This window comes from Rhinolophus ferrumequinum, chromosome 8, assembly GCF_004115265.2.
Source record: "Rhinolophus ferrumequinum isolate MPI-CBG mRhiFer1 chromosome 8, mRhiFer1_v1.p, whole genome shotgun sequence".
NCBI lineage: Eukaryota > Metazoa > Chordata > Mammalia > Chiroptera > Rhinolophidae > Rhinolophus > Rhinolophus ferrumequinum.
The window spans coordinates 3,848,643-3,871,517 of record NC_046291.1 but is presented as its reverse complement, the minus strand read 5'-3'; the positions used below and the strand labels follow the sequence as shown (position 1 = coordinate 3,871,517).

The 22,875-nt window shown below is 49.0% G+C and overlaps 1 protein-coding gene across 12 annotated transcripts in view; it reads left to right on the top strand.

Annotated features, from left to right (window-relative positions):
* AGAP1 (ArfGAP with GTPase domain, ankyrin repeat and PH domain 1) overlaps window positions 1-22,875 on the top strand; it is a 513,101-nt gene that overhangs the window by 430,441 nt on the left and 59,785 nt on the right. For all 12 annotated transcript variants that reach the window (XM_033111679.1, XM_033111676.1, XM_033111678.1 and 9 more), the window contains 2 exons: window positions 16,177-16,331; window positions 19,869-19,959. In XM_033111679.1, the coding sequence (XP_032967570.1) occupies window positions 16,177-16,331; window positions 19,869-19,959 (246 nt within the window). The remainder of the gene's footprint in view (window positions 1-16,176; window positions 16,332-19,868; window positions 19,960-22,875) is intronic.

Below are 22,875 nucleotides of genomic sequence, written 5' to 3'. Positions count from 1 at the left end.
AGCAGAGGCATTAAATCTCTTGTAAATTTTAAATTGCACGGTATTTCTGTAAACAAGTCCCTCTCTTCACATCTGATCATTAACCTTTGCTGATTTATACCACCATCCCTTTTTTCTTCCTTTCACAATTACTCCTGTCTCGCTGCTGGAAGCCCTGCTCTCAGCCAGGAAGGAAAAAAAAAGAGAATCTGGAAAACAAAACTACATTTTCATGATGCCTTGTTAAAGACCTGGTTTTTAATCATAATTTTTTTTCCCCCATTCCTCAAGGGGAGATTGTCGTCTGTTAAGTTACCAATGGAGCTTGACCCCTTTGGTGCCTTCTTTCAAAGCACTCGTTCGAGGAAGCAAATGAGAGGGAAACATAGTAGAATTTTAGGAACAGTCACACGCAATCTCATTTTTGTTGTATTTCAAAAGGTATTAAAATACTATTTTTGATACTAGTTTTTCAACATAAGGTGCATATCATTTCTCTTCACTGTGACCTAATCAGATATGGGGTTTTTTTTTGTATGTATGTGCATCTGTCACAACAAATTTGTTTATTTACTTACGGCCTTAAAAAAAAAATGAGCTATATGACATCCGATTTTACCTAAGATGAGGCTGTATACAAAGTGGGGGGGGCAGCAAGAAGGCAGACAGTTCCCCCTGAGACTTGCTGTGGGGCCTTCCTGGAGACACTGGTGGGCTGCAGCTCACGACAGGTGTGACGATTTGCAGAAGAGGGAACTTCTCACCTTGACCCATCAGGTAACCCACAGTGCCCAGGGCGCTGGGCAGGGCGGGGCAGTGCCACCGTCTGAAGTCTGTCAATACCTGGTAACGCTGCCAGCTCAGGTTCCCTCACTCGATTACCAGCAGCTACCAAAGGCAATTCTGGGGGCACTGGAGTAGATAATGACCACACAGCCAATTCTTCCTCAATGTTTTCTTTCGTTTCTGTTCAGTGTTCAGTTACATTTATGAATCTTCAATTAAGCAACACGCTCATTCTTCATTTACTTTGGGTTTCTTTTAAGATTGATATCTGTACGTACCCGTTCTCATTTCATACAGCTTTTAATAGTATGTTGCTGGATCCGTATAATTACATAAAATAAATTACCAAAATGCATTTCTGATTGCCAGTATTTCAATACAGGATGTCATCACATAGTCTGTTTATAACATGATGCTTTATGAAAATTCATAGCCTGAATTTTGTCTACCTTTTGTTGTAACCTGAGGCCTTGAGTGTTACACTAAATGTACCCATCCCCGAATGGAGTATTTTTTTAAAGTGGTCCACTTGAGTAATTTGTGCACAAAATACAGTTGACTCCAGAGTTTCCTGTGGAGTTGGAACTCGAGTTTCAATAGTCAGGGGAGGGTGCCCGCTACAAGCCTGGCCCTGCGCAGGGAGCCCGTGCACTCCTCTGGGGCTCCTCGCTGCAGTTGGGGAGTGGCGGGAGTCTGCATTCCCCTTTCCAGCTCTGGAGAGTCCAGCTCAGACATGGCACTCGCCTGGGGGGGACTCGGGTTGCTGAGAGCCAGGCACGACCAAGACTGGACCCGATGGTCTTGCTCTGAAGCCCTTTTCCTCTTACAACAACTCTTTCCAGGCCCTGGATTCCATTATCATTTAGACGCCAGAGTAACCTGCCCGGTTGGTACAATGGGAAATCTGGGTGTAGACAAATAAAGTGATTTTCTGCAGGACAAACAGCTAACCCATTCTGGAGACAGGACATGTGCCCAGCTGTCTCAACTCCAGGACTTACTCCCGGGTGCACAATGCATAGATGTTAGAAGTGGATGAGGACAAATGAAACAGAACTAATTAGGGAAACACACGTGCAAGAGTAAAAAAACAAACAAAAACATGTTCTTTTGCTTCTTTTTTGTCCATTCAAGCTCATGGTCTCTGATACCAAGATGGAAACCTAAGTTGTGTGTGTTGTATTGCACTAATTTTTAAATCTTTGTTACTTTATAAAAATTCAGCTCTCTCTTAAGGTTGGTGAAATCTGAGTCCCTCCAACGAGACCGCAGCTTTCCTTTTTCCGTCTGTAAAGTAGAATGGAAGGTATATTTATGATGGGATTCCCCAGTTTGTAGCGGCCTCCCCACCTGAGGAGAAGCCTCCTGCACGGCAGGTGCCGAGACGACCTGGGGAGGCTCCACGGAAAACCCTCTCTGGGAAAGAGCCCAGAGCACTGGGCAGGAGGAATCAGCCCTGTGGGGCTGTGTGTGAGTGGCACTCCACCCCCAGCAGCCGTGGGAGGCCACAGAATCCACGGGCCTGTCTGTGGGCCTCACCGTCCCCTGGACACCTGGAGACAGGCCGATGTCTGTCCACTGTGAGTTAGGTGAACAGGTGGACTATGTCAGCAAGGGTGAAGCCCTCTTTGCTTTCACAAAGAAAGCACTTTCAGTGCATTTATAAAGCAGAAAGGCGTAAAGGAAAAGTGTGCTGGGGAGCAAGGGGTGTTTCTTAGGGTGTCAGGTCACCCACAGTATTTGGGCTGAACTGACCCCTTCATACTGCAGCCAGCGTGTACATCCAGGTAGCAGAGGCAGCATTACCTGACGCGCCGGCTCAGCCTTTGCACCGACGTCCGTTTCTGTGGGCCTGGAACTGCCCTGCGTAGAGACCTGGGACTCCTATGGTTTGCGTGCCTTCCGCAGCCACGTGAATGGACTCAGAGAGCCCCGACGCTGTGGCTCCAAACAGGCCCTGCTCCAGTCACCGCCCTGTCCACTACCTGCTGTCCCGGTTCTGAGGCGTCCACCGCACTCAACGTGACTTGAACAAACTACAGGCCGTGATCACGCTGGCACCTGAGTGACGTGTTCCTGCCGCCATGTGGACAGCCTGTGCTAGGTCCCGGGACGCCGACAGCGGGAGGGCTGGCGGGCAGCCCCGCGGGTGTCGGACAGAGACCCTGACGTGGGAGGAGGGAAGGTATGTTCCGAAGGAGGCCCGGGGGCTTACGGGACAGCGAAACTGCATTTCAAGTAGGGGCTCGGGAAGGGAGGGCCTCACGGGCTACGAGACTTGACGGGGGCCATGACTGGAGCACGGTGATCGCCTGGCATCCTGTCCTGTCTCCCCAGCAACCTCTTGGGGGGTCGCGTCCTTCACGTTTTACAGGAGGAGAAACTGAGGCATGGAGAACAGCAGCCAGGAGCCCCAGGAAAGCACACCCACACGTGGAGACGAGGCTGGCATCAGGGTCAGCTGCCACCTGAGCCCTGGACATGGGCTCGGTCACAAGCGTGGAGCACACTGAGACTTGAGCGGCGAGGGCCCAGGGCTGTGACGCCCAGCAGACAGCAGCTCCGCCCTAGGGGTGTGACCAGGCCTGCGTCCTGAGGGTCTCCCTACAGAGTCTGAGCCCCGCCCCCACCCCGATGCTCCCCCCCTGAGGCCACACATGCCCCCTCCCCTCCAGGCTGCCCCCACGCTAGGCGGGGGTCCTCTTCACTCTTAACACATTTCACGCACTTTCAGTCCTACTGATTCTTGATTGGAAATTTGCAAACCTTGTGTTGCTAAGTTTGCTGTGGACACTGGTTTCCAGCCCAGACTCGAGCAGGGTGGTTGTGGTCCAGTTCTCAACCTTGGGTCCTTGACTCTCGCGCTCTGTGCCTCAGTTTCCCCACCTGTAAACTGGGAGATGGGGCCTCCTGCAGAGGCTGTGATGACGTCAGTGAGGTGGTATATCCAGAGGTGCGGCCACAGTTCCCCCGTCATCATTGGTAGTAGTTGCCTCTTGTCAGGAGTGACACACATCCCGTCATTCAAAGAAAATTCACACGCCTGAGCGTCATTTACGTAGTAAGGAGCAGAGAGAGTCAACAGGAAATGTCCGAAAAGTGTAAAGGGGGATTTAAAATCGAGCTTTTTCCCCCCAGACTTTTAAATCTACCCTTCCCAGTTCCATTGACTGTCGTCCCCTAAAGAAGCAACAAAAGTAGACATTGGGCTCTGGAATCGGACACGCCGGAACCGATCCCCGCTGCGTGAATTCAGAGGGGTTACTGGGTATCGCCTTCCCCCGCTTAGGGTTCCCTAAAGTGGACACAGGAAAACCCACCTCAAAGCGTAACTGAAGAAGTTGACTAAAGCCTGCGAAGCCCTTACCCAGAGTGGGGCACATATGACGGTGACCACAGCGGGCCTTGCTGATTGTTGTGAAGACCTCACTGATAGAAAAACAATTCCACAAACACACTCTGTGGAGAGTGTCCATGGAACCATTTTTCAAGCCTGTTGAATACGTCAGTTCAGGGCAGAATCGGCCAAAGCCAGCACTGGGGGTTGATGGGAACAGTCCAAATGAACATCTCATGCAGATAAATTCAGATTTGAGAAACCCTTTCATGGGAAGGCACTGACTTTCTGGGCAGAGAAGCAAGATTGCTGGTGTCTCCAGTCCTCGACTTTTAAAAGGATGGTCCTGGCGGTCCTTTGAGCGTTGGGCAGCGCCTGGCAGAGGACACATGTGGGCAGTGGAGCGCCACGCAAAGGTCTGGTGAACCTGCACAGCCAGGTCTCTGGGAGGGAGCCTGTGCACGCCCAGTGTGGCCGAGCCCACGTGGTCCACCGTCAGGAGAGCAGGCCTCTGAAAAGTGACGAATACAGTTCAAATGAGTCACAAATAGCGCTGCTCAGTGACAAGGACGGATTCCAACCGACGCCTGTAGTTTTTCTTTCTAAACCAAAAGCGTGGGTGGGCCTTGAGCTTTCACGGGGTGCCCGGGCCACGGGCGGGCGAGCGAGTGCCAGGGAACGTGTTACCACGTCCGTTTTCTGCTTCCTGAAATGTTTTCAGTTTGTGATCCGATCATTTATTTTCTCAGTAGCTTTGTGTGAGACACTCTCCTTCATTTACAAAATGCGTGGCACCCTGTGATTCTGGAAGCCGAAGCTCATAGAAGGGAGTTTCTGGCCCCCGGGCTCTCAGCCGGCTCTCCCAGCTCTTGTTATCCAATGTGCTGGGAAAATACACACCTCAGTGTTTTGTGAGAGTCTTCCTAGGGTAACACCTGGCAGCAAACACCCCTAACTTTGTGACCTCCCTGGGGGGGCTCACTTTTTCACCACATTAATTCTGCTCTTCTAAATGAAGCGCAGTGCAGCCCCTCTGTTGGACGCTGAACTAAACAAAGATAGTTACCAAATTCAGAGCTTGCGAAAATATTTACCTGAGGACCATGTATGTCTTTACAATGACCAGAAAAAAATTGTCTTTCATTGGTTGGTTTAAAAGGATCAACTTCTCCGGTAGGAAGAGGTTGTGATGTTACGGTTTTCGTTTTGGTTTGGTTTGGGGTTTTTTTGTCATTGGTCTTGGTTTTGCACAGACCTGCACAGTATTCTTCAGGTTTCCTTCACATTCATCTTTTCCCACAAAAATGAGAGAAAAAATTTAAAGAAAACTGAGTTTTTATGTTATGGTGGGTTTGGGCTAGATGCTTAAACGTGTGTGGTTTTCATCAGAATTGCATAAACTATCTATGTTATACAGGCTTTGAAAGCAGAAATAGAGAAGGCTTTTTGCAAGCTGTATGGCTCAAAAATTAGCATAAAAGCCTGGGGCTCCGGATGACTTTGCCTCGTGTACTCTCGGGGCTAGATTGTGGCAGACCTGGCAGACACATGCCATTACAGTTTCTGACGTGAGTAAATTGATAGCAGCTACCTGGTGAGTTGGGGTAAGAAGGCTTCTGAGGCTGCATCAGCCTCTTTGAGATCAGTTACGAGTGTCTTTCCTGGCAGACGAAAGGGGGGGCAGCAGGCTTTTGTCGTCCCACTCCAGCCTGGGACGTCCCTTGCCAATCAAGCTGACATTGAAAGGGTGGACTGGCCTGCTCGTGGGTCCCCAGTTAGTAGATGTTAGAGCGGGAAAGGCAAGGAGGGAAGTGCATTGCAGAAGAAAGGACCCCAAAATGGGAGGGAGCCCAAGACCTAAAGGATGTGAAGAAAAAGACGACGTGGAGAGTCAGGCAGAAACTGGGAGACACCCGTTGCTAATACTCGCCTGTTAATGAGGGAAAAAATGGCGTGGCCAAAGGTTTGCGCTGCTGTTAACGTACTAATCAGAACACTGCCGTGTTTCCTAAAACAAATGCCCTGACTCGGTGACAGCAAAGGTCAAAAGTGGAGAGCTCAGCTATGTCCCTGCCAGCCTTGGCAGTTTTTATCTTCAGATCACTTCTAAATGGTGACCACCTGGAAGCCTGGGCTCTGCCCGTCCTGGGCTCCTATTGGCCACCTCTGCACGTGGACATGTCCATCCTCCGTGCTAAAAGTTGTCCTGTCAGCATAGTTTAGATGACACTGTTCATCACGTGTTCGTCCTTCAATATGTCAGGAAGGACACTTAGCCTTGTGGATAGAAACGGGCCTGGGGTCTGGGTTCCAGGTTTGTAGGGGACCTTGGGAGAATGCACGGAGACCCCTCAACCGCTGAGTGAAGACTTTGGAGTGAGTGGTCGCGGAGACACACTGCATTCTTCTCGATTCAGAAGAGACACGAATCGACCCAGCAGCGTCATACCACACCTGCCTCGCGTGGACATTTCTGAGCCATCGTGCGTCAGTTTGGCGCAGAGGTCTGGGTCCTCTCGGCCTCAGCAAAAGCATGGGGCGGTTGTTCCCCCAAGACAGACGGCTGCATCTGCCCGGCTCTTCTCCCATTTTACCCACCCCACCCCCAAATGCTTCTTTGTCAGATGTCTCCTGTTGCAAACAACTTCCAAATGTAAAACAGTTGCAGCTGCTTTGAGCCCTTTAACCCTTTGTCTGCTAGGATTCCGCAGAAATAATTGATGACTGATTGGCCCATTAACCTTTAAAAAAAAAAAGTTTGACAGCCCGGACTTGTGTAATGAGGAGGGATTCCTTGTGAAATCAGTCTGATGGCTGAGTTGCTTGCCCCTGAGGAGGCAAAATTAGCCCCACGGGGCCTCGTCTGCATAGAAACTGGACGCAATTAGTGTAATATCCGGTGTTATTAATGTCTTTGGGAATAATTGGGAAGGTTGATTTCGACAGGTTCATGGTGCTAAAATACTATTATAGTGGACCTTTCCACAGCTAACCGTTAAACACGGAAAACTGTTTAAATCCCTAGGAGCCCAATGACAAACTTTATGAAACAGCTAAGCCCTGGAATGTCACGCTGGGAAACAACAGGCTTTCTTTCAGACTTTGGGTGTGGCGAGACTTTGATTTGTCATTATGGGGCAGGGAGTGGGGGACTGAGGGATGGAACTCTGCTGATCCCCTGTGCATCGTAAAACAGAAACATACTTTTAACGGAGACACAATCAGGAATGTCTACAACCAGAGTTCGGTTTCACAGAATGAATTAAATAGAAGCCACTATGATTGTCCCTGCGAGGAGGTTTGTATTAGGTAAATGCAGCTGCTCAAAATGAAACGGCGATGGTACGTTGTCACTCTCCGAGCGTTCCTTCTTCAGGTTTTAAATGCGTGTGGCAGTGAAGAGTAATGCTCCGTCTGTCTTTCTGACTGATTGGCCTCACACTGCCAGTTACGATTTTTATCATTTTTTAGCCAGTTTCCGATAACTAAAATAGCGTCACCGTGTCACTTCAGAATGTGATGCACTCTCCCTGGTCCGTCAGTGATTTGAAGAGGCTACGTCATCTGATAAAAATTCTCCTTTGAACACATTAATGTTCTGTCTGTACAGAAGAAGGAGAAATATTTGGGTAGAGCATCTACTAAGCGCTTAATGAGTATAATAGTTGCTGTAGTGATATGGAAATGTAAGCAGGGATGAAACCCAGAGGTGCGCCAGGTGTTGACTGCTGACCAGGCAGCAGCCTGGACCCCACCACCACCACCACCAGGCGCAGGACTCTTCTCCACTGGAGCTGTCACGACAGGAGCCCACTTAAAGGGGTTTAAAGGAAAAAATATTTTAAGGAGGGGGCAGGGAGAATGGATTGTTTCATGCACCAACTGGAGGTCAGGTGGCTGGAGCTGAGAGCAGGGTCCCCGCTCTACTCTGGGATCAGTAGCATTGTCATCTTGCACAGCTAGTGGCCTGGATAGCAGAGGTTTTCCTTCCCGTGGAGGGACAAAGGCTCCTGAACCTGTTGGGACATGTCTTGACAGGTCGCAGATAAGACCGGGCTCTGTGGCCCCCACCCAGATCCGACAACCTGGAGAAGGAAATGTGGATCGTGTGCCCCCTGCCAGAACAGCCGAGCAGCCAAGAGCACCACGTGCTCTGATTTTCCTGGTGCAGATGGGACTGTCCTCCACGTGCTGTCCTCCTCCAGTCACTGTCAGGGAGCCATATGCCTAGGAAGATAGCAGCTGGAAAGTCCCGGCTTATGACTGCCACGTCCACGTCACAGGAGCCATGATGACAACAGCGGAAATGCTTTCCCACAGCCACTCGTCACGTGCCCTAGCATTCTCCAGACGAGACCAGTTAAAAAGAAATATGACAGTAGTGACAGCTGGGCAGAGATTTCTGGGACAGCTGGTCTTAAAAGGGCCACCACCTTGCTCTTGCTGATGCAAGAAGGGGGAAGTAACAAAGTCCCTGGGAACTGGGGAGATTCTGCCAACTCCCACTGGACCCCCTAGGAGAGCTCCTTTAGTGTTCGTTTGTTTTTAGGAAATGGACAAAGCACACTGCTGGCCACTCAGAGAGAGGAAAAGAATTAACTGACATAATGCCTCCAAAGCCTTAGCATTTTTTCCTGGCACAAGTGGCTCCCAGTAGAATTGTTTTTTGTATTTATTATTCTGTTGCAGTGGATTCATTACAAAGAAACAAAGTATCCCTTCGTGGGAGTCATATGTAACATGATTCAATATGCCACTGCTCTGTAATCCTCGGTCTTATTTTTTAATCTTGGGAGGCAGACAAAAGTCATATGGCAGATATAATTCAATTCTGCAATTCTAACTGTATCTGTAGGTGTTAACGTATTACTCTCTCTCTCTCAAAAAAAAAAAAAAGCCACATAAAGACAGTACCCTGGGAAACAGGGTGCCCTGAGCACAGCTGGATTCCATGTGGTGGCAGTGGTGTCATGTGGTTGCCACCAGATTCCGAGCAGTTTTTTTAATCTCAGAGCGAGGCCACCCCACTGCCAGGCTCCTTGTAAAGACACCTTTGCCAGGGCCTGAAGTCCAAAACAAGGCTCCGAGTAGCGCCCCCAGTGGGGTGTCCTCTGCACTGAGACGGTGTGGGGGTTCCATCTCCCGTCTTCTCCACAGTGCGCTGGACCCCCCTCCTGCAGGTGGTCCAGGTGTTTGCAAGCACAGTTCGGCAAGGAGCCCCATCAGCCTGTCCCACCTGAGAGAGGCAGTAGCGCCTCATTCTTTGGGAGTGTCTGCCGGACGCTCTATGGACAAGACCGTATGTAAGCCAAACCGTTCAAACAAAGAAATTCCCCAAAGAATTCTTCATCAGTGTTTCACTGCATATTCAGCCACTACTGGGACTGAAGAGCCTTGAATACAAGGCTTGACATTCGTACCTGTGCGGTGTCCAAAGGGGCCTTCGTGTGTGCGTCATACCTTAAAAACGGACGACTCGTATACGGTGTCACAGTGACTGGAAAACTCATTGTGGCCCCATGCTTTGTCACAGAAGCATTTTTCTTCATGTTTTCGTTGTTTCTGTAGTTGTGTGCCTTTCCGGGTTTACAGTTACCCACAGGGCTCCTCCCCCACTGCCCCACAAAAAAAGAGAAAAACGGTCTCAGATGAATGGAGCGTTGTGTGTTTGCGCAGTTGCGTAGTCGGTTCGTACCTGGGACGTGAGACGTAGGGGCACTTTCCAGGGTCCTTCAGGCCTCTTCTTCGGGCTCAGCCATTCTCCTGAGCCGGGGGCCGCCAGGCCGGGATTACACAATGTCCTGTGTCCATTTGCTCCTGGCTCTACTGAGCCCTGTTGGCATTTCATTATAATCAGCAGACGACCCAGCCAGGGGTTCCTGTTCTGGGATACGAGGCATGAAACCTGCTCTGGCGCGTGTCACCCTCTTTGGTTTATCCGTCACCTCCAAACGCAGTGTGGGGTCTTCTCTTCACCACCTGTCACGGGACTGCAGTTCTGAGTGAGCCTTGATATTGGGACTTCAGGGGAATTATTTGGCTTATTCACAGTTCTTTGTATCTCTCCTTCCCTACCTCACAAATGGAGAGGATATATTTGCAAACCTGTATTTAAATATTATTTCTGTTTGATCCTAGTGTTCAGAAATGCAATTAACATTTCATCCTATTGGTCTTGTATCTCGCCCATTTACTCACAGCTATTGTTTCTCATCATTTGTATATTATTTGGGGCTTCCTGTGCGAACAACCATGTCATCCATGAATGACGGTTTTCTGTCTTGATTGCTCTAGCCCTGAGATGTTTCCTTTCTCTATTCTGACTGACTACGCTGGCCAGCGGGCCTGACAAAGGCTGTTAGACAGCGTGATCCGCCCTGAGCACCCTCTAACGGATGTGAAACGATTGCCTCTCACATTTCATCATGAGGAGTGATGAGTGGGGTTTGGATGGGTAAAGGGGTTCCCTGGTGCTCCTAGTTTGATAAAAGATGTTGGTATTTATTTTTCTTATTAATTTCTTTCCCATCTTCTGATTGGAAGTCACACATTCTACTTTTCTTGAAGAGGTCAACCCTGGTATTCTATCCTATGTACCTAATTTACCAAAACATAAAGATAGTTTTATATTCCTCCTGGGGACCAGTGCAAAGTCCTGGGACGTTTTAACTCATGTCCTCACCTCCGTTTTCATTTCTCTAGTATTTACACCTACCCCAAATTAGACATTATTATGAGAAGTAGTATTTCATATAATTTTGGTTTTCTTGTATCTATATACTTAATCATTTGTTCAACAACCCTTCTAGCTCTGACCTTCTTTCTAGAATCTTCTGAAGTGTACCTTTTGCTAGTTTCTTTAGTGAAGTTCTATTGGTAATAGGCTCTTTCCGATGTTTTGCATGAAAATATCTTCACTCCACTCTTTACTTGAAAGTGGGTTTTCCTGGATCTCGATATTAAAATGGCATCGCTTTCTCCGGGCACTTTGAGGATGTTATTCTCTGTCCTGCACGAATGGCTTTGCCCTTGAGAAGTCCGTCATCTATATTCCTGACATGAGTGTAAGAGCAATCCGCCTTTTCCTGCGTCATTCTCAAGAGCCTCTTTTGTCTCTGGTTTTCCACACTGGCGTGAACATTTGGGGTGGATTTCCTTGTTGTAATCCTTCTCGGTAAATGTGCTTCCTGTGTCTAGAACTCTGTCGTTCAACGGTCCAGTAACATTCTCGCTGTTTGTCTGGCAAGCAGACATAGGTTGTGTTTCTGGCACTTGTGTCCACACCACGCCCTTCCCCTCTCACAGTGACCACTCTCCTCGCCTTCTGTTCTGTGTTTCAGCCCATTTCTCCAGATCTGTCACCCAGCCCAACCATTCTCACTAGCTCCTCTGGGAACCCAGCCATGGAGGACTTTGGGGGGGTTTCAACGATTATAATTTGTATTTCCAAAAGATCTTTTTTGGTCTGAGCTGCTTGGTCCATTTTCATGGTCTTTCACTTGAAAATTTGGGGGATTCCACTTTTTAATTTCTTTGAACATTTCAGTTGTCGTTATTTTAAATTCTGTATCCTTCATACTGTGGATCTAACTCTATTGTCCTAGTTCCTGTGTGTTCGGTGTCTTCAGTTTTGAGTTCCCACGTGGGTGATCTTTACGGAATGCTGTATTTCCGAGAAGATGCTAGGGGCCAGGCTGGCTCTGCAGGCCGGGCGCCCCTGCGGCCCCTGTCCTTCCAGGATTGCTGGACGCAGGGCTTGGGATTCTCTCCCACGCCTCATGATGACCTCGTCGCTGTGCCACCGCAGTGTCTGCCCCTTGGGTGGCGTTCACTTTTGCAGGTGTTTGGCACCTAGTGCTCACAGTTCTGCCTTTTTAACACCTGGATTTGGTTTGGGTGGGGGATGAGGGTGGGCGTGGGGCTTGGACACCATGCCTCAGTGCTGCTCCATCAGCACAACAGAAAGTGGGTTTTACCGCGAAGACCCTGCCACGTGTGTTACCCACCCTGTTGTGGAGCAGTCTGGTTGGAAGAAGAGGCTGGGTCACAGCACCCAGAGCCCTGGAAGCTGGGCCAGGGCCGATGGAGACATGCTCACGTGTTGGTGTGAGGAGTGAGATCATAAACCTGTTCCCCGGGAAAATCGGAGGGACGTGGTCGGGCTGAGCCGGAGCCAGAGAGGAACAGTCAGGCAAGGGCTGAAGGTACGAGGAAATGGAGAGAAAGGTACAGATTGGGGGACGTTGGTGAGCAGTGTTGTAAGTGACCAGGTGGCAGTGGGAAGAGGCAGAGGGTGGAGTCTGGGTGATTCTGAAGTTCCAGCACTAGAAATAGCATCGTTACCATTAACAGACCCTACGAGGAGCATTTGAAAGTTATCGCAGGTCTGCGTTATTCATGTTCATCTGATGTGAGGACCAAATATGTGAAGAGTATCTGTGCACATTTTTTAAATCCTCAAATGATTGCATTTGGGGGTCATAGATACAGATTTCAGAATTCTCCAACGTATATGGAAGTGATTGTCTGAGCTTTGCAAGTAAATGAACCCTAGGAAGGCAGTGATGGGGTGGGGAGGACCGGAAACTAAACCTGGATTGCACCTTCACTGACGGCCACCTGCAGAGGAGCCAGGAAGGAGAAAAAGAAGCAATGGTTTCAAATGCTAGAAAGAAAACGCTAGTTGGGTGTGGCAGACAGATGGTAGGCACACCAGGTGAGCCCCTCCTTGCGCCAGGGCAGACATTGCCAACTGATCACAGCCCTCATTCTCCCGGAGCCGGGAGCCCACCTTGGAATCCTCAATACGGGCGTCCTGGCAGCTGCTCAGAGCTCCCGGACTTAGGGACTATCGAAGGAGTTGAGAACTGCCGTTCACCTCTCTCCCGTGGGATCTCAGAGTTGAAAAGGCCCCACTGGGCCTCTTTGAGAAGCTCAGTTTCCTCCAGGCTCTGTCTAAGAAGGCCATGCAACAAGGGCTGTACCCCTCAAGGGGGTAGAATCCAAAGTAGTTGGCTGTTCCATCTGTGTATAGTGGCGGGGGAGCAGTGGAGAGAATCTATTGAAAGTCAAGCCAGAAAAGGTTAGTGACATAGAAGATACTAGAAAAGGAAACTTGTGTCCAGGATGAGTAGAAGATAGGTGGTGGAGTTGATTTTTAAGGTGATTGATTGGGAAGCTACAGAATAGATACTATAGAACGAGTACGTTTGGAAATTGGCAAGAAAGGAATTCTGATGGTCCTGTGAACACTTCCATATGTTCGTTCCCTTAAGAAGATTTTGCATGCATAGGTAAATTTTGTTTACATAATTAGTAGGGCAAAGCCAGACTGTATGTTAGCACTTGAATTTGGAAGCTCGGTCTTAGCATGAAGCGTTGAGTATTTCACTGGAGGGCGCCCACTACAGCCACTGCGGTGGAATGAGACAAAAAATACAGACGGCCCAGGCTACAGACCTCCGTGTTTTTAGTGCTTTGCATTCAGTCATCTGAGGATGCGTGTGTGTGCTCCCGTCCCTGTCACTTAGAGACAGAGCAGACTGTCTCATTCTGGAAGCATTCCACATCCTGCAGGGGCCGACAGCCAGTGACTGAGCCCTGCATCAGAGCAAAGCAAGCTTAGGTCTTTCGCTTTCGTTCTAGTGAAGGTAGCTCGGGATTATGGCTAGGAATTTGAACGGAAAAGCTTTACAGCAGCCTTACAGAACGGGAAGCTCATGGTTGTCATTTTTTTTCACTGAAAGATCCAGTAAATTCAGGGAGCTTTTGAATGTGCATTTGAACTTCACAGATTAACCCAAGCAGGAGCCTGTTCAGTGGATCTCTTCGTCAGCAGGTGCCACTTCCCAGCCCTGAATGCGCAAGTTTGCCTGATGGCCTAGCTGTGACTTCTGCAGTGCCTTCTTGCCTTGTCTGTCCATTCACTGGGACAGTTTTGCCTCAAATACATGAGCTAGAGAACACTGTCTTACAGGAAGCCATGTAGAAAAGATTGTCATTCATAGTATTGGGACATAAAAATCGGTGAGTCAAGAAGCTGGACGTCTTAAAATCCACAGATACAGTGCCCTAGCCAGTCATTGCAGGTCAGCCATGGGGACACCTATTTTTGTAAGTCACAGCCAATTTTTAAGTGAAAATCCCAACGACTGCCCTGTGTCCGAAGGCATCACTGGGGTGGGGAGGGGCCTGCAGACACCCCTCCCCCAGCTTTCCTCCCACCTCCCTTGTCCGTAGCAGGGGCAGTGTTCTGCATAATCCCAGCGGTTATTTGTTGACTGAGTTTCCTGTGACTCCCTCACTTTCTGCACTTGCCGAGCCTGGCCCCTCTCCCCGGGCCTGTGCTTTCCCACAGCCCCAGTGGACCCTCAGAGAAGCGTCTTTTCACGCTCCCGGGCCTGGGCACAGATGGAAGCCCTCCACCAGTGGCTTTGCAAAAGGATGTGCCCACCTCCCCTATGTCCCGGTTCCCTTCAGAGCTACTTCCATAGAGTTAAGCACAACTCCCCAGGACGTTCAGTTCTAAAAAAGCAGTGATGCTGATTTTGCATAGAACACAAGGCCTTAATTATCAGAGTGTGTAAAGATTTTGTGCAAAAGTGGCGTGGCCCCGTTTCCATGGCAATGGGTGGTGGTTTAGAGAAGCTGTTCCCTCCACCTGGCTGTGCCTTAGGAAGGATGCAAGTGTCCCCTTCCTGCCCTGTCCCCACCCCCTGGGATCCCATGGGATTGGGTGGGAGGTCTCAGCCACAGAGTGGGGGCTGCTTCTCTCCTGACACTGAAGGGGAGGAGGCAAGGACGGCTGGACACGGCTGTAGCTGCTTTGGAGATGAATCCTGAGCGTCCTTGTGTGGAGGGTGAAAGGCTCCTGCTGAGACCTCGGGCCAACCCGAGCGGGAGCCTAGCAGAGGTCAGGGGCCGGGGGTCAGGGGCCGTGGGGGGTGCTTGGCGCTCGGGAGACAGGCTAGAGGAGGGTGGGAGGGTGGTGAAGTAGACGAGTGAGCCGAGTGGCCGTGTGCAGATGACTGAGATGATAATTACCTGAAGCGGTGGTCAGCTAGGTAGGTCGGCAGTTATTATCATTGTTAATAACACGTGCTCACCAGGTGCTGTAATGAAGCTCGTTCACGGGCCTGTGATTGCAAGCTATGAATCAAACGCGACGTGATGCCGGAAACTCCAGCTGGAGGTTCCTAGTGGTTATTTGTGACCGGTTCTGCTGCTTCTGGTGGCGCCTCCCCTCCCCTCTGTTTCTGTGGCAGGACCAGGGGGTAGATGAGAAAATAGGACAAATGCCGATATTTGTGGACTGTCACCCATGGCCCAGGCTCTGTGTCCACCTGAGTGCATACATGTCATTTAGCCAGTGGGACACGCGGTGAAGCAGGTGGCCTTTCCCCCCATAGTTAGGGTGACAGACGGCCTCGGAGGGGTCCGGACCGTGTCCAAAGCGCCCGACGTGGCCAGCAGAGCAGCAGGATTTGAGGCAAGTCCAGTTCTTCCCAGTCCGGTCGCCCCACAGCAGCTGTGACATCCCTTTAAATCGGCTGGGATCCCGCTCGCTCTCCCCTTCTGAGGACAAAAGTATTAAAGCCTTCCGCACTAACAGGGTCTTCTGCCAACTGAACAGGAACCCCAGGCACCCCTCTTTGCAGGTGTGTCTATGGATGTACAAAGAGGCCTACAGAGAAATCAAAGCTGTATCCTGAGATTCGCAGTATTAACTTACTTTGCATCCCACAGGTATCAGTGGTCAGCAGTAAGTTACAATGTTATTTTCCTAAGTTGCTCCGTGTTGTTGCTCCCTGGGCTCCTAACACAGAAACACTGACATCACAGCTGCTTTTCTTTATCTCATCCCCTGGGCACTGGTCCAAACCTAGCTAAGCCGGCCTGGCTGTAGAAACCAGATCTGGAGTGTTTGCAGGTCTGTGGCTGCAACTCTGTGCTCGGTGCCGCCAGCCCCATGCGGGCACGATTGAACCCAAAGGCACTTTTGTGACCAAGGGCTGGCAGAGGGGCCGCGGTCGCATGAAAGCTAAACTCTTCATCCCTGCCACTCTGTGTTTCAGAGCAAGAAGAAAACTTTGAGTTTATCATTGTGTCCCTCACTGGCCAGACGTGGCACTTTGAAGCCACCACGTATGAAGAGCGAGATGCATGGGTCCAAGCCATCGAGAGCCAGATCCTAGCCAGCTTACAGTCGTGTGAAAGCAGCAAGAATAAGGTAAGGCCCTTAGCAGGCTGCCCCCCGAAATCAAGAGCTGCTGATCATTAAAGGGAAGTGGAGGCCGAGAGAGATGCCCAAGGGAGCGGAAGTATCATATGATACGTGTGATTGACAAGACCCTGGTATTCTTTCTGAGCAAAAAGCCAAGTAATGGAAAAGATAAGAAACACTTTGTGTCGATTTGTATCAAATATCATATACTCGTATCCTAGCTTAACCATTTTCGGACAACAGATAAATCCCTTTTTAAATCTTTACTCTCACCTAATCCCAAATGTAAGCCAGGGACCTTTTTATTGTATATGATGGCATCTTTTAGGCTCTTGTCACTTATGCATCCACATTTATTTTTGTTTTAGGCAGAATACACTCAGGAAAAGAGATGCAAGCTAAAAAGGGGCACTGTTCTGTTCTCATAAACACACAAGATTCAAATCCACGTCAAGTGAGAAACTGACTCTTGTTACAGACAGGAAAAGTAGACACACAGATGTGAGATACAGGGAGTTAGAGAAGATACAGTGTGCATTTTCAGAACTGTGCTGATAAAATCTGGTATGCGTTTCAGTCAATAATTAGAGGTAATTATTTTACACTTGTGTAGCCAGGGGAAAAAAGACTTTAACCTGCATTTTCTAGATTCCTGCCCAGTGATGATCCTTATACAAAAGTCGTTTTTTTTTTTTTCCTTTTCCTTTTCGCCATTAAAGATTTCTTCAAATGTTAATGCTTGGATGTTTTTAACCCCTTTTCTGGGATATTTCAGAGTCGTGGAGAACATTTTGATTTTTTAAACTATGATCAACTAGAAACTAAGAGAAAGAACATTGCCCACCGACCTGCAGTTTCATTTGAAACAATTTAAAGAAATTTCTGCCAATGATTTATGTCCAGCTTTGTCATTAAGAAGAGAGTCTATCTTTCAGAAAGATGGAGTGTCTTATTTTATTACCCTCTTTAACCAGGGTAAACCAGACCACAGTCATTATTATTATAATGTAATTTGCTTCTCTTTTTTAAAGCTGTTTTATACCCAAGGTGGGGAGAATCACTGCCTTTCATTTCTGAGCACCTTGACTTAATGAGTCCCACAGCCACAGACGATGCTCTTGCGTCTCCTCGCCGATCAGGAGCGATGACACGTGTCACCCACACAGCACGGAAATTGAGTTTCAGGAGTGGGAAGGGCCTGTGTGGCCAAGCAGACAGACGCGTCCAAATTTTGTATAAAGTCCCCATGTCTCACCCGGGTCAGGCTGCACGCCACGTCAGCCGGACTCAGGAGGACCTGGGAGAGCGATGGCCTTTCTCACACCTGGCCAGGCTCTTCCCGCTCTCTGTGAAAACAGACGGCGTCACCTCGGCCTGGTGCACACGCACAGCCTTAAAATGCTGCCCCTTTTCTCCTGCTAGCCGTGAGCACTCTTAGGAAGGTGCTGTTCCTGGGTGGACTCAGGAAGGCAGAGTCATACCTGTTCACCTTGGGTGCTTGCTGAACAGGTATGAAAGTGTACAGCATGGAGGTAATACCCACAGGGATAGCTTGAGGGCAAAATGTAGACTCGGCTGAGAATGAGCTTTAAGGAATGTTAGCTGCCTGTGGATAATTCAGAGTGGGTAGCAGGTGCAGACATCCATACACATCCGTATGTCACAGATATTTTACAGGTAGGCAGAGACAGACAGACACATCCCTGTATGTGCACACACACACACACACTCCAGATGCCAATATAAATTGTTTAACATTCTTGGAATACTTGGGTATCTAACCAAAGGGAATAAACCCCCAATAATAAATTGTGCTATTAAGCAGTAGCCATTGATAAATTTTATTGTTAGGTGGTAAGCAGTAAATTGTTTCATGGCAAACAATTTGACGGGAGATGGTTCAATTTATGAAAAATTCTTATACAAAAATGAAGCTTATTCTAAGTGCCCTCTGAAATTTATTTGGCTTTAACCATTATATGAAATGTACGTAGCATAAGCCTTAAAAACGGTATACGTATATTGCTTTACCTAACACCTCAGCTTCCAGGAATTTATCCTTAGTAAGTAATCACAAATACATGCAAAGACTCAGCATTGTTTACAAGAGAGAAAAATTGGAAGCAACTTAAATGTCAATCAAAGTAAACGTCATAAATAAGTCATCATAAGTGGACCATTAAGCAGACATTTAAAACGATGGTATTGGAGAGCAAGTGGTGGCATTGAAAGATAACAATATGTCATTAGACTAGAAAGGCAGATTTCAAAACAGTAGATAGTGTGTTGGCTTAAAACATACGAACGTGTGCTTAGGATAAGGCTACAGGAGCAGATATCAAACGTTAATTAAACTGAACTGTGATAATCATATCATAACTTATAGATTTTCATGTCCTTCTTTTCCCCTTCTGTATTTTCTAAACTTGCTTAGAGAAGGCGTTCAAGTGTAAGTGTCAGAATAAACGCCCCCAGCTGTACTCCACTCCTCCCTGCCCCATACCTGTGACTTTGTTACTGTAGCCACTGAGATACTCTTAAAATGAAACTTGAAGTGTGGTGTGGACATGGTCTTCTGACAGGGAATCGTGATATACGAGGTGTGATCAAACAGTATGGTGAATGGTTTAAATAAAAAAAATTTCATTACAGTAAAAGACACATTGCCATTAATCCCCCTCAGAATACTCCCCCTCGCTTAGAACACACTTAGCCATCTTTCTTGCCACTTTCTGAAGCAGTTCCGGAAGTCCTCTTTCGTCAGTGTCTTTAGTTGTGCTGCTGTGGCTGCCTCGATGTCCTGAATCATTTTGACTTTGGGGAAGAGCCAAAAGTCACGCGGTTCCAGATCTGATAAGTAAGGTGGATGAGGACACACAGTAATGTTTTTATTTGACAGAAATTGTCATATACCGGAAACAATGTGTGGCACAGAGCATTGTCATAATGGAAGATGATTTACGGCACACTTTAAAACACACCTTCTCTCAACCGTAGCTCATACCCGACTGACTGCACCAAACAAGTTGAAACTTACTACTGTGGTTCAGCGTGCCACTTTCCATATTGAAGATCCCTGCCTTTCTGTTGGATGGCACTCAGCAGCAGGATTCACCGTAGTTTTTGATCACACCTCATTTATCTTAACAGTGCCAATTAAACCTCACCCTTTGCTTATAAGCAGATTACTTCTTTCTCATTTTCTAATCTTCATACCTAGTAGACACACAACAGTGAAAGTACATTAACCAATTATATGTTTTGTCCACGTTCATTCACAAATGATCCAGAACTTATCTTTGTTCTCAGGTCTGGAAGAGTCAGTCTCCTGTGATAAATCTTCACATGGGATGCTTCCTCGCAATGCGTAATGCCTCCTCCATCACTTACTCTTTTTCATTAGCAGACGCGTAATTGTTTGAAATCGCCCTCATCCTGTATTTGCTCATGATCTGTTTGTTTTTCCCTGACATCATTAGTAGATACGAGCATTTCTCTCGGAATCCTTATAGCTTGCGTTTGTGTGTCTTCCTACATGTCCAGTCCCGGCTGACGAGCCAGAGTGAGGCCATGGCTTTGCAGTCGATACGAAACATCCGAGGGAATTCCCACTGTGTGGACTGCGAGACCCAGAGTAAGTGGGCGCTGGGACAGCGGGCCTGGGCTCCACAGTGGGTGGTGGGTGGTCTGACGAAGCCGGAATGGCAGGGGTCCATGTCTGTCTTCTTCAGTTCCTACAGCTCCAGTTGGCCCCAGTTATAGGGGAGGAAATGCAGAGTCTGACAGTCAATAGTATTTCCCAGGTTATAAAAACAGCAGTTGTGTAGCAGGGTTTGAATCCTCTCCGCCGCCTGCTGTAGGGACGGAGACTAAGGACACGAGTAGATGACACATTGACAGAGGCTTTTTTATTTTTAAGTGAGAACATCCAGTTTAGGTGAAAGTGCTAGAGAACATACTGTCCACACACGGACAGGGAACTGTACAGACCTCACAGGACGGTATGGCTGCGTGCACAAGAAGCGCTCATCGAGGGGTCGTCCCCTCACTCCGGCCGTGTACCTCTGGGAACTAAGCCGGGGACACAGCGGCAAAGACTAGCCTCAAATGTCCATCACAGCCCAGTTCACATTGCAGAACGTCACAGCTTCCCAGCAGTGCACCCCAATGATTCACAAGTCAACAGGGTAACTGTTCTCTTAGAGAAACATACACACACCTAAAAAGTCATGTAAAAACGTCGTCACAGAGATGGAGAAACTTCATGGTGCCTTGTGAAATGGGGCAGTACTTAGGGCAGTACGTCATGGAGAGCCCAGGGAAGCTTGTTAGATATTTGTGGAGTAAAGATCTGTTCAGGATGCATTCTAGTTTTAACCCCAGGTATCTGCCTGGCAGGGTCCTCGGTGATCAGGGTTGTCTAATTTTTCTATAGATCACAGATGTCTTAGGAAATTGCCCTGTCTGCATCTCCCCCGAGCCCCACTCTGCAGTTTCTTCATGGGGTCCCACTGCAGCTTCCTCAGGCTTCGCAGCCAGGAGGCACCCCTGCTGCCCCCTGGCGGGTCTGGCAGGCAAGATGGGTCTGAGCCAAGGTCGGCCTGGAGGGCGGGCCCGATGACCACGGGTGTGACAGACACCGCGGGACTCGGGCTTCCACAGCCTCTGCTACTGACCCCATGCCTCAGGGAAGTGCAGTCACACTCTCGGCTGTCAGCCCTGGGGACCAAGCCCAGGGCCTCCCACTGGGGTAGAGCCTGGGAGTCACAATGCTGGCAAGTGTGGCCTGATGCCGGAGATGGAGGCAGGAGACTATTCAGAGCTTTGAGGCCCCGGGGTTCTCACACCAGTGTTCTGGTCCTGCTGATAGAGATTTTGGACGTGGTTGGAATGGCAAATGGCAGCCCCCGGCAGGTTTTGAGTCCCCAGGGCTGCCACATGATAGGACTCTCCGTGTAGACCCCGGGCGGATGTGTGGAGTGTGGGCTGCAGGAAGTGGAAGGTAAGGCCGCTGACAAGCTGGGGCACCCCACGTTGTGACAGTGGCATGGACCAGGTGGGCACGGTGGGAACCAGGAGGGGTGGGAACGAGAAGGGGTGGGATTTGAGAGAGACAGAAGACTTGCTGATAGCCTGGAGGAATGATGGAAGAATCAGGGTGGGCTCCCAGGATCCTGACAGAATAACGGTGCATGCCAGAGCCGTTTGCTGCAGCAGAAAGGTCTCTTTCGGGAGACGATACTTACAGGGTGCAAGATGATGGGAGGTACCTGCAAAATATCCAAACGGAAATGTGCAGTGGTAGCTACATGTGGGCCCTGGAGAGGAGCAGGTGGAGGATATCTGTGGGTGGTTGATAGCATTGGGTGGTAAGCAAGGCCCTGGGTTGGGTTGAGTTTGCCTGGAAGAGAACATACTAGATAGAAGAGACGCCTGCAAGACCCCCTGAGGTAAGGGGCAGATTCAGGCAGGAAAGCTGGGAAGGAAATCAAGGTGGGAGAAAATTCCAGGGAGGGTCTTGACCAAAAAGGCATCAGAAGGCAGTGTTGTCAGAAGTATCAGAAGTAAGTAAAATGGTGGCCAAACAGGGTCCTTTGAGTTTTGCCCACAGTGGTGGCTGGTGACTCTGGCTGCCCTGCTCAAGGGGAAAGGTGGGGATGGAGGCCAGGTTGCAACGTTTGGGAGGCACAGAAGCAGAGGCAACCAGTTAGAAGTTGGGCCGTGAAGGGGAGGGGAGACAAGGTGAGAGCTGGGGGTGGAGGGAGGCTGAGTTTCCGCAAACTATTCGCCATGCCACCACCTCCTTCCCTAAACACCCCACAAGGCCCGGGCCAAACCCTCCTCCATACAGCCTGTGCGTTTGTTCTTTTGGCTGTACTCTTCAACATTTAGTCTGCATTTCCTCACTCATTTTTTAAAACTTGCTATTATTTGGGGCATTTGTTTTCTCTTCCCAGTTGGAACGTCTCTGAGGTCACAGACTTCACGTGTATTCCCCATGGCCTCTGTCACCACCTTCCTGAGTACCAGTTAGACATTAAATAAATGGCTGGCTGATTTCTGATGAATTAGCGTACAGCCATTCCTGGTCATTTGTCATCTGTAGAATGACTCGAAATAAATATGATGTCAGCTGCCTGGGTTTTTGTTGTTATTGTGGACTCTTCAGGTGCACCTGAAGTAAACATTGATTGTTCCTAAATGATGTGGAAGCCATTGACTGTCAAGGCCAGCCGCAGCTCCGCAGATCTGCTGTAGATTCCAGCATGGAGCCAGCCCTGGGCCCGAGTACTCAGTCCTGTGATGCGAGCCCGTGTCACACAGGGAGTGACCCACTGTGGCGCGGTATCAGAAAAGCACGTGGCCATTCATTCTGAGTCAGGGCTGGCTGATGGAGCTGGGTAGTGACCTCAGCAAAGGACTGACCGTGCCCGCCATCTTGTCACCATGGAGAATGGAAAACGGGGAGTTGCTTCAGTGGGTACCCTTAAAGTCACTGAAAATCATATTTTTTCATCCTAGTGTGCCTCTCTTTCGTCTCTGAAATTTG